Consider the following 12436-nt stretch of genomic DNA (forward strand, 5'->3'; position numbering starts at 1 on the left):
GAGCTGAGCATTAATGTCATATTTAAAAGACTCGTGTGTTGAATAATGACACTACAATTCGTTTTATTTACATCAAATGCCATTCTCACCACTTCAACAGTGGGTTTTGTACCTAACATTCTAAGTTCTAAGATCATCCACAATGGAGACTCTCAATTTTGAGGTCTTAAATAGGTCCTACATGGACACATCATTTTTTAATAATTTTTTAATAATAGTACTTAATAAGTACTCAACCACTCTAATAGAGATTCTCTAATAAAGGGTCTAATAGGGTTTCACAAATATTATTTAATAGCCATGAAAATTATTATTTTAATAAAAAATGATGTGGACCCATTTAAGAATGAGGGTCTTAAGTTAGACCTTGGATCTTTTAAAACCTCCAATTTTTTTTCCACAATGGGAGTATCTATTACGTACCAGGTCTTAAATGGTGAAGACCTCACCATTGTAGATGCTCTAACTGCTCAATTTTTCTACACCTAGAGAAGCATCGTGGTCGTTGAATTGAGATCGAACAATTTAAATTTAAATACGTTTGATTTTGTTTTTCTAAAACTCATATTTGGCCAAGGTCTGAATAATTCGAGAGATTTAATTACACCATTCACTTATGGACTTCAACTTAAAGTCGTAGCTCCAAAAATTAACATCGAAAAAATTGAAATTGAAACATTTAGAGAAACACACTCTAAGACCTCGTATATATGTTTGACCTTGCTATAATGACTATGATAGTTTTAATTGTGTAAATGTCAAATATTTTGATTGTAAACAAACATCATTTGTAGGTTAAGAAAGAGGTGCTAATATCGAAACTTATGTAAGTAAAAATCACAAATAATTTATAGTATGTTTGGTTTTATTTTTGGATAAGTCACAATTAATTTTGAAGGTGTGAAATTGATTTTGTAATGTTTGGTTTCTCTAAAATTGATTTTAGTCAATTTATTTTTCGATTCATTTTTACACGAATGTATTCAAACATATAACATTTTATCGACAACTTGATTTTAGTCCAATCAATTTTACAAAATCAATTTTTATCACCGCAGAAGAAAACACACTTATTACAGATATTTTTTACACTTTATGAATGAAAATTGTCTCCATCAAAATTTATATTACTTTTAAAAATAGAACAAAATCACATAGATAAACCGTTTTTGTAACAAACATATATAATTTTTTTCTAAAACATCCAATATTAGTACGTCGATTGTTAATTTTTTATGGAGGTGATAATTAATCAGGATATCCTCCTTATTGCTTCGCTTTTTATTCTCCCACTATAGCCAACCTTGTATTGTATCCTCTAAGCATATAAAAAATATTAATCGTTATTGATTTTATTATTATATGTTGTTTTTATCGTTAACTCAAATGACAACAAATTCGAAAAACAAATTTCATTGTCCACTTGCTGAGAACCATTTTATCTTTAGATTAAACGACTTTATGTTACAAAATAAAACCAAACCGTATCGTGAATATCTTTAACATACCCGTTACACAGAAAAAAAAAAGTTATTATCATGGCTTTTTTGGACAAATCATATAATCCTACAATTTCATTGACTAATAAGATTATCAAATGAATTGAAATAACATTGATATGACGGAAAACAATATATGAGTTAATATACGCTCTAAAGTTGAAAATATATATATATATATATATATATATATATATATATATATATATATATATATAGGGTTATGTTACAAGACACCTTCATAAAAAGTAGTGTGGTGTCTTTTATCAAGTCACACCTCAAGGTGTGATTTTCACTTTTTTAGTTATAACTTTGATAAAAGACACCTTCATAAAAAGTAGTTGGTGTCTTTTAACAAATGCTCATAGAGTAACTTGATAAAAGACACCTTCACAAAAGGTGTCTTCTATCATAACCCTATATATATATATATATATATATATATATATATATATATATATGGGTTATGTTAGAAGACACCTATATATATATATATATATATATATATATATATATATATATATATATATATATATATATATATATATATATATATATGGGTTATGTTAGAAGACACCTTCATAAAAAGTAGTGTGGTGTCTTTTATCAAGTCACACCTCAAGGTGTGATTTTCACTTTTTTAGTTATAACTTTGATAAAAGACACCTTCATAAAAAGTAGTTGGTGTCTTTTAACAAATGCTCATAGAGTAACTTGATAAAAGACACCTTCACAAAAGGTGTCTTCTATCATAACCCTATATATATATATATATATATATATATATATATATATATATATATATATATATATATATATATATATATATATATATATATATCATTTAGTTTCCTCTTCATCATTGCATTTGGGACATTAATGTTCTAGGAAAACCAATTTTTTTTTTTTTTTGTACTTGTTCACGATAACTCATAGAATTTATGCAAAAATCATTTCTATATTTTTTAAGGAATCTCTATTCCATGTTTGATTAAATGAACAACTTTTTTTTTTCTATACAGTATATGAAACTTGTATATAGACAATAAATGTTAATTTCTTATTGAAATTGTTTACCTAATTGCCTGTTAAATATATTGATTGCCTTGCTTCTTGGTCAAGTATTATTTTATGTAGAGAAATTGTCAAGTATTTTTTTTAGGGTCTTGCTAACAAGTGCCCTAAGGGCATTGTTTAAGGAACCTAAAAAAAGAAACTATGTCTTGAAAATACAAGTCAAACACTTTTAAAAGTCATAACCGTACAATTTTCAATGCAAAAATTGCTACTTTTAGATGCTTAAACAATGCCCTTAGGGCACTTGTTAGCATTTTCCTTTTTTTTATTATCAAGCATTTATCTTTACATTCTTGAACGAGTTTCAAATGTACATCATCATGCCGACTAGTCTATAGCATCAATAATAAACTACTAGTATTGTTAACCGGCATGAAGCTATAAGTAAACCAGAAATATTGTCACATGTACAAACGAGAGTAGTTTGTAAAGAATAATAAAATAAATATACCCGTCAACAACAAAAAAAACATACAATAAGTTAGTTTTTTGGTGATGATGATACAATAAGTTAGTTATAAAAATATGAAAAGCTCCATTTTTATTCGGAGCATCAAAATCAACCAAGTGCAAAGAGACAGAAATTCAAAGAGTTAAACTCAAGACATTGAAAAACTTCAATTAAGGACAAATCCATCTAAAAATATACTCAAGTTTGATCATTGATTGAAACAAATCTTTGTCAAACTTTTTGTTTGACAATATAATTTTTGTCAAATTTGCTCGTTCACCAGATGGAATTTCGAATTATTAAAATATATTTTTCCAAAAACTCACGGGTTATAAAAAAGACAAAAAAGAAGAGGGGAGTTAAGGTGGAAGGGACCTACATTTACAGATTTTGCTAGACGGTGTTTACGCGTTCAACTTTCGAAGCTTCCACCCATTTCCAGCTCAATAGATGAAATTATGAACAAAAATACTACCACCTTATTTTTTTATAAATTATCTGAGAGAAATGTCCACTCTTATCTAACAAACCAGGCAATGACAAAAACGTCTAATACTTTTGGTATCATTTTTTTTTTTTTTTTGAACAAGTTTTGGTATCATTTTTTAATCGCCACACTTTGATTTATTCAATCATTGGACGGGGAATGGGTCAGCAGCCACAGCCTCGCTTTGAGATGTCCTCCCAAATCCCAAAGAATATACTCTAATTTGCTTTTGGCAAATATATACTCACTCAAAGTATAAGTTCAAGCAAAAATACTCAGTAATTTGTTAAAAATCACAATGAAATATTGATAAAAAGAATAAACCTATCAATTTAGTCTCTAATTTAGTTCCTAAATATAAAATCAGTCAATTTAGTCTAGGCTATTGAGATGTTAGGGACTAACATGACATATTTTTCATATATTTTTTAGAGTATATCGACAGATTTCGTATATTTCAAGAACTAATTATTTTTATATACTTAAGATGCTAAATTGGAGGGGAGGAACGACACTTTAAAGACTAAATTGATGGTATATTCATGATAAAAACTGTACTGTTCACTAATTTTCAAGTAGCAAATCGTCCCAATATATTCAAGAAAGACTTTTAGCAGAACATATATTCACATGTCAGGAAAATAAGAATCCAGAAAACCAATGTCAAATATACGATTTTCTGGAATTTGGTTTAAACAGTTGAACAAGTCCAATGTAGTCGAACCCCCATAACTAATCTTGCAGGAAATCCTGATATTCAAATGTAAAATAATACGAGTAGCTACTTCCTTATCCTTCTGAATGGGTTTGGTGGCCCAAGACCAGTTCTCTTTGTCAACAAAAACTAGCTGGCAAAAGATGCAACAGAAAGATGAGAGTTATGGCATATATATTATTTATTATTTTGAGCAGCTAAAGAATGGTCAATATTTTATTTCAGTTCCTGTGTTTCATTTGTTCACTTTATTATTTTCCTCCATAAGCCACTTGTTGGAAGGTTGAATCAAATTAAGTATTACTTTTAAGGACCAAAGGCAAAATCCTCCTAGCAATATTTTTTTCGTACATAAATTTAATGATCAAATCTAAAACCATAAATTTAAAACATCCAACTTTTGTATCCTTGTGATCTAAGGAAGCTGACCATGTAGATCACTTATGGCTTAGAAATTAGACTGATTGCATTGCAATCAATTTTTGTGGTGTGTGGATAAGGGAAGATGCGTATGACAGAGTTACGGCAATAATATATTTGGTTTGAGCGTTGATATAGATGCGCATGCAACTGCAAAACGAAGAATCATACTTCTAAATGGTAGACTTGAGGTGCATTTGATAAGACATATTTTAAGGAGTTTAATCTGGGGTACCAATTTTAAGGAGTTTAATCTGGGGTACCAATTGAAATAAGTTTAAAATAAGTTATAGACATGTCATAAGTTATATAAGTGTATCCAAAAAACAACGTAAGTGCTTATATTATGAGATGTGACATATAAGTTCTAAACAGGCTCTTCAAAATACTCCCCTAATTACATAGTATGCACAAGAAAATGAACCATTTATGGCTACACGGTAATTTGAAATCATAGATGATGGGCTACGAACCACAGTCAGAAAGCTTCAAGAGACAGAATTTTACGAGAATAAGCCAGAGCACTTACCAAGATAAAGAGACATTACAGTAGAGTTCTAGGAATTATTGTTCGTCATAGTATGGTGGTGTTGCTTGAATGTACGGCTCCTCCTCATCAGCGTCATCTTCATCATCCTCTTCAGCATCTACCCAGTTACTAGGATGATGTTGTGAAAATGGTTGACCATTATTTGGCAACATATCTAGATAAATGCATAAATTATATCAGTCACTGAAGGAACAATAAGAGCATCATACAAGCTCGTTAACCAGCCTGGATAACTAACCTTGAGGCTCTTGTACATGATCATTTTCATTTGGTGGGCAGCTAGATACCAGTCAAGGTAAAGACTTAATCCAACATATGTCAAACATAGTCCCAACAAAACCTTTTAGCTAAATTGCAGGGATGCAAAATAGGACCCAAATACCAAACAAAAAAGACACAAGTAAACATCCAATTTTAAAAACTATAATACCTAACACAACTGACTACAATCCAAATTTAAATCTAAAGAGAGTCCAAATTTAAATCTAAAGAGCATATTGATATTTTAAAAGCAAGAAGAAGCAATTATAAATATAATAAAATGATGCAATTTAGGAGATTTTGAAGTGTGACCAACACTGTATAAATTCTATTTTGAAGTGTACATGCTTTGTATATTTCTGACGGTCATGTTAACAATGTCATGGAATGATGCAGTTAGCGAGTGCTGTAAATGAAAGGAATTCAAAACGAAAATTTATAATCCAAATAAAGGGCTTCATTCTCATGATATGGTATGAACATACATGCATTGTAACAGCTACATGAGAGTTCGACCAGAAAAACAAATGGTAAGAAATGTGGGATTTGCAACATTGCACCCTCACATTATGGGTAGACTAAATCATGATGCTGGAAATGATAACATATTATGACAAACAGTAACATTAAGGATACAAATTGGAATCTATGGGATTATTTCCTGCAAATAATTTTCCTCTTGTAACTTTCACTGTACTAATCCTTTGAATATCTCTTTGTTCATTATCGTTCAAAGTTGTCCCTTCTTGTGCCTGCCTTTCTTCCATACCACTAACATTTTTAGCTGCAGTTGCTGCAAAATGCAAATGCTACTGAGAATTTAGATCAATGACAAATCATACATCTCAATATTGAAATTACCTGAGAGGTCTGACCAAATACGAGTGTGGTCAGACGGAAGTTCTGATGCATTCGTTCGGCAGTTCTCTTGCTGCAAGGGGGATTCATTTCTTTCTTCAGTTTGAGCATGTGTTCTAGCAGCCACCACTGGAGGTTCTGATGCAGCGCCTTCATGAAGCTGAGATGTTAACATGGTTGCCAGTACAAGGGTAGCATCAAAATTTGAGTGGGACCCATCTTCCAAACCAAATTTAGGTGTCATGAGAATTGGTCTGCTTGCCAAACACAATATCATTCAAAAATAAAGATTAACAACACATCATAATTCATAACTATCAAACACAACATCAAAACAACCAAATGTTATTTCGTCAGGTGGAGTCGGCTACATGGATAAACTGACATTATAAAGTTTTGTTGTGTATTAGTACAACAGAAATAATTCATCTCTATGTTTCTCTTCGTGATTTGGCCTACAGTTTTGTTTGCTTTACTATCGGGACTATCCCAATTTTCTCTCAAATGATTGTAATTCTATTTCTATATTATATCTCAATTGTAACGTTTTAACCTCTGCAAGCCTGCGACATTATGTTTACTTCCTTATTTGTTTTTAACACCCAGAATCTAGTTCTGTACAACATTTCATGCATAATGCTTGGATCTTAATCTTCCTCTATCTCTCTATCATTTTAAATAGTGGACCCAAGGTACTCTCACAACATGAGATTTGCGGTATAGTCTGTTCTCCAATTTTCAGCTCTATGTTGGAACCTATTTGTCAATAATATCCTAAACTTGCACTCCACATACTTTGTTTTACTTCTACTTAGGCAAAAATCATGTACTGAGGTTTGCCTTCATATCCATAACTTCCAATTAATATCTTCTCTCAATTTTCTAACTAAAACTATATCATCTGGAAAAAAAACATATATTGTGACACTATTTCTACGATATATTCGATAAGCATGTAAAGATCAAATATATGGGCTCAAAGTTCATCTTACTCGCCAGTTTTCTCAAAATGTAAATGGATATCAATTTCACAGCCCTCGCAAAATGAAAGAAATGCCTGCAGTTTGATGATAAAAACATCAGGTACATTCCTAAAAGGTAGCATTAGAACGAGAGGAAGAAAGATTAACAGACATTATGGAAGATAACATGATAAAAATCCTAATATAATCTAACAGCAACCTCTGTCAAAGTCTATAAAACTTAAACATTCTACTGCAATCAAAAGGCTTGGCTAACTGTACCTTCAGTTCTTTTACACTGAAAGTCACATCTACTGGATCCCCATTATGCACATACTGCAAAAACTCCTCTTTAGGATCTATCCATAGCTGGGTGTGAAGCAATGAATCATTGTCTGCCATAAAAAAATCGTTGGCTAAATATACTGCCGATCAATATGCCAACAAAAGCATCTTTGTTACCTTTGGTTGGGTCAATATAACTCCGAAGTTCAACGGCCTTTCCACCAATTTCATTTGCAGAATCAGGAGGTACGGAAGCAGGTTCTGTTGCAATGATAGTAATTTCTTGAAGAGATGACTGAAAATTAGCAAGTAACCTATTCAAATCTCGAGGCCTCACAACAAAGTTGCTTGGAAATTTTTGCCTATCAAGGGACAAGTGTGTTATGTCAGGTTCAACATTGCAAGTAATCCAATAGGTTTTTCTCATACCTGCAGTTAAATAAAATATCATTTTTAATTCACACACGGGAGAAATATGCACACACAAACATGTATTAAGTGGTGACAAAATAAAAGCTTAGACGATAGATACCTAGCACCATTTACGGGAAGCACTTGGGTGACATAATGTCACCGTGACATTAAATCTGGGCCACACAACACACATTGCCACACAACATCTGGGCCACACAACACATACAACACATCTAGGCCACACAACACAACACCTTTGTGTGGCCCAGATTTAATGTCACGGTGACATTATGTCACCCAAGTATTTTCCCACCATTTACATAGTAACCCAGATATTACTAGATATCCCGGTACAGATATGGTTTAACATTACCTCAACCTTGACCTTGAGATCATTTTAAGAAAAAATTGCTACTATACAGTTTTAAAATTAAAACTTTCACATGTGACAGATTTCGAAATTGCCAGACTGATTTACATTGAATCATGGGCTTTAACAGACCCTCAGTAGCTTTAGCTTACCAAAATATTGGATGTCATACAGTGCCGATAAAAAAACAAAAGTGTCAACACCTAGCCCACTTAGGAAAAGGGCCATGTTATCGATATCTAAATTATACAGGCAGGTTGGATTCCATAACATTTACAAAGTAGAAAGGGCCACAAACTTCAATTCGAAAACGAACTACACAATCAAGCTTGTTAATCAAATGATCAGCCTTCCATGATACTATAATATTTTCCTTATTAACCAACTACCAGCTAAGTAGCACCAACACTTATGATCGAAGGCGTGTCCGGTGTCCAACACGGACACAGACACATGTGATTACACATTCAATTATGTTATTTTTTCAAATAATATTATTGGTGCTGATGTGTCTGTATCGTATCGTGTGCGGTGTCTGTGTATACTACCCGAGATTGTGGATTTAATTTATTAAATAAATCAACTTACCACTGTAGCAATCTAGAATCCACTGAACTTTGGGAGCATCCGGATCCGGTAGTTTCACAGTCAAATGATCAATATTTGCAATAGGTGTTCTAAGAACAGCGCAAACAGCCTAATCAAAGTATATCAGAAAGAATTCTTCATTTGCAAACACAGTCTAAAATCAAGCAAAATATATATAAAAAAAAGACCATTATAACCTTGAGAAGCACACTACATTGCACGGGATTACTAGAAACTGTGAATACATCAAAGAAGCTAGGTTTGAAATTGATGGATTGATATGCAGAACGTGATGAATTGATAGTGTGGAAAAGAAGCTGTAACAAATCAAAAGCACCGAAATAAGTGATTATTGAAATTATGGTTCGAAAACCCTAATTCAAATGTGATACGAAGTAGAGAGTGTTACCTGAGAGGAAGAGGCTTGAATTGAGAGCTCGTTTCCAATACGTGCCAGGCACGTGATGCATCGTGCGAAGGTTTTGAGAGAGTTATCGCTCAGTGTGAACTCCATTCTACGACACGATCTTGCTCTCTGAACTAACACCCAGTGGCGGGAAGAAGAAGAACAAGAAGAAGAAGGGGGAAATTATAATACGCTCTAGGTTACCAAATTTGATTTGACATTTGACATCAACCGTCCATTATTTTTTTTGATTTTTTTTTTTTTTTTACAGGAAAGGGAAGATCTTTCAAACAATTGTAATTTTTTCAAATATAAATATTTCATCCGTCTCAAATTATAAATTGTTTTGATCATTTTAGATGTATTAATAGATGTAATTAATTTTGTATAGAAAATAGATATTATAAGTTGTTTCATAAAATTGTCCCTAATAAATACACATTTTCAATCATTATTGTAAGAAAAAATCTACATTTTATATTCATCCAATTAATGATGTATGTGGTCTAAAATATAGATTTATATTTATAATAATGACTAAAAGGTGTAATATGAGAAAGATAAATGAGTTTATAATAGTGACTAAAAGGTGTAATATGAGAAAGATAAATGAAAGAGTTGAAAGAAGATAAAGTAATAAAATAGTTAATGGTAAGATAGAAAAAGTGACATTAATATTTCATTGAAACTAGACTCTAACCCGTGCGATGCACGGGTTTTGTATATAAATATTATATTGATTGTACATTCAATATTATCCTATGAAACGACTGCAAAAAACAACAACAAAAAATGCAAAAATTACACTAATTTAAATTATTAAATTTATTTTCTTACCAAATAATATTACCAGGTTGTGTTCTTGAATTTCTTTTTTCTCAATCTTCATATTCGATTACATTCATATTAAAAGAACAATTAAAATAAACAAATTAAAAATAGTAAACATTTTTGAAAAGTCAGAGGGAGAAATCAAAGTAATGTTATAATCTAGTGTAGTGATTTTTGCAAATAAAAAGTCAGAATAAATAACTTCAAGTAATAATATATGAGAAACAAAGAGGCTGACAAAATTATCATCGGAATCAATCAAATTATCAACAATTTTAAAAATACAACTTTAATATCGTAACACGTAGTAAGCATACACCAAGAAACTGATCCTAACCGCAAGGGCCGTTAATTCTATAAAAATGAAAAGGAAAATGAACTTTTATGTGGTAACTGAAATAAGAAGAAATATGAAAAGGAACTTTTATGTGGTAAACGACAGAAAATAACAACAACAACAACAACAACAACAACAACAACAATAATAGTAATAAATACTGCCATCAATAAAGGAACCATTAAAAATGAAAAGAAATTGTTATCAGAAAAGGAACCGCTAGGGCGTTTGCGTCTTTAAAAAAATGTTTTAGTACTGTGGTATATCAATTTTGGAAGCAACAATATTTCAATCAAAAAGGAAGTGATTTAGTGGTGAGAGTTGTAAAGTGGTACCAAGAGGTACCCGGTTCGAATCCTTGAAAAACCTTTTTTTTCATAAAAAATATTCACCCGCCAAAAAGGGCGGGATTAGGGTTAGGTCAGATTGTCTAACATTTATATATATTAAGATTAAGATTGTAAAATACCTAGAATTTGAGACAATTTTTTCTTTCTTTCTAAAAAGACTTATAATTTAAGACATAAGGATTAATTCTCGTATTGTCGTTCATTTTCTTACTTGCAGTGACAGTGTGACACTGTAATCCAATAATAATGATATGTAATTAGTTTGACTACCGGGTACAATTAGACATCCTTCTTCTTCCTTCAATTTCTCAAAATATGGCCTCCAGGTGAAAATTGATCCACTTATGCATCATTATGGCATGAATGTCACATGACATTGCCCAACTACCACCGGAAACATGGATTTTTTGTTTTATTCTCTTTCTTTCATAATTTTATTTTATTTTATTGTAAAATAAGGTTGTCATATGTCACATTCTGACTCATTTCTTTCATTTGAAAAGATAAAAACATGAAAAAAGTTTAAAAAAAAGCATAAAATAATTAGTGACAGTAGGGGTGGAAATGAGCCAACTCGTGAACCAATCGAGTCGAACTATATACAGTTTAAGTTCAGCTCGTTTATTTAACGAACTTAATTTTAAGTTCAAATTCATCTCATTTAATTCATAAACGAGGTTCAACAAGTTATTTATTGAATCAAGTTATGAACTATTGTCAAGTTGATTCGATTCATTGTCAGTTTTAAGTAATGGTTTTGTCAAAAAAAAAAAGTAATGGTGAGGCACACTTAACGGTGGTACACACTATCTATTTTTTATGTCTTTCTCTATTCGAATTGCTTACTCATTTTATTTTGAAAATGGAGATATCCTTACTCGAAACGTTTATGCCTCTTCAGTGGCGGATCTTCACTTATTTTCTTGGGGGTGCCAAATGCTTTTGTATACTCCACTTTTAATGAACGTTTATATATTACAATATTTCAAGTAATATCATACAATAATAAGTGATCTGGTGGTTTGAATTGCTTTAAATAAGCATTTTGTTGCGGGTTCGATTCTCCTTGGGAACGTTTTTTTTGATAAAATATTAAAAATGCACAAGAAAATATCAAAAATATATTGGCTATAGGGTCGAACACACGACCTTTAGCCTTGAAAAAGCACCCCCTATCCGCTAGAACAACTGAAAATTCCTTGCTGTATTATGGATAATACTATATATATAGTAAACTTGGGGGGTGCCACGACACCTGGGGGTCTCAATAGAGATCCGCCCCAGCCTCTTGTAAGTTGTTAGTGTTATGTTGGTTCTTTGTCATAAGCTTAAAAAATTCTCAAGTCTCATTTGAAAATTTGGAATCTGTCAATATTCATACTAAATTCATTAAAGCTAGAGTAACATTGATTGATGTTTTGAATCTTCCAAACCACTCTGAATGACTAGCAGTATAATGTAATTGAATAAAACTTGGCTCGTATTGAATTGCAAACAAGCTCCTTTCTTTGGAGTAAAAGTTTTGGTAAGAAAAAGCAATAATTCAATTAATTAATTTTGTTTTTGGAGTAGAAT

At 31.4% G+C, this 12436-nt stretch overlaps 1 protein-coding gene across 1 annotated transcript; it reads right to left on the reverse strand.

The window, feature by feature from the left end:
• Nucleotides 1–4057: 4057 nt before the first annotated feature.
• RAD9 (cell cycle checkpoint control protein family) lies at nt 4058–9492 on the reverse strand. Its single transcript, XM_085724576.1, has 11 exons — nt 9347–9492; nt 9135–9254; nt 8938–9046; nt 7743–7994; nt 7563–7675; nt 7311–7375; nt 6322–6572; nt 6097–6253; nt 5438–5478; nt 5179–5353; nt 4058–4362 (listed from the first exon to the last, which is right to left on the reverse strand). The coding sequence occupies exons 1-10, from the start codon at nt 9449–9451 to the stop codon at nt 5214–5216; spliced, it is 1353 nt and encodes a 450-aa protein (XP_085580702.1). The 5' UTR covers nt 9452–9492; the 3' UTR covers nt 4058–4362; nt 5179–5213.
• Nucleotides 9493–12436: the final 2944 nt, after the last annotated feature.

The sequence above is a fragment of the Medicago sativa genome, chromosome 7, assembly GCF_051527215.1.
Source record: "Medicago sativa cultivar Bolivia chromosome 7, Bolivia_mono, whole genome shotgun sequence".
In the NCBI taxonomy this organism is placed as follows: Eukaryota; Viridiplantae; Streptophyta; class Magnoliopsida; order Fabales; family Fabaceae; genus Medicago; species Medicago sativa.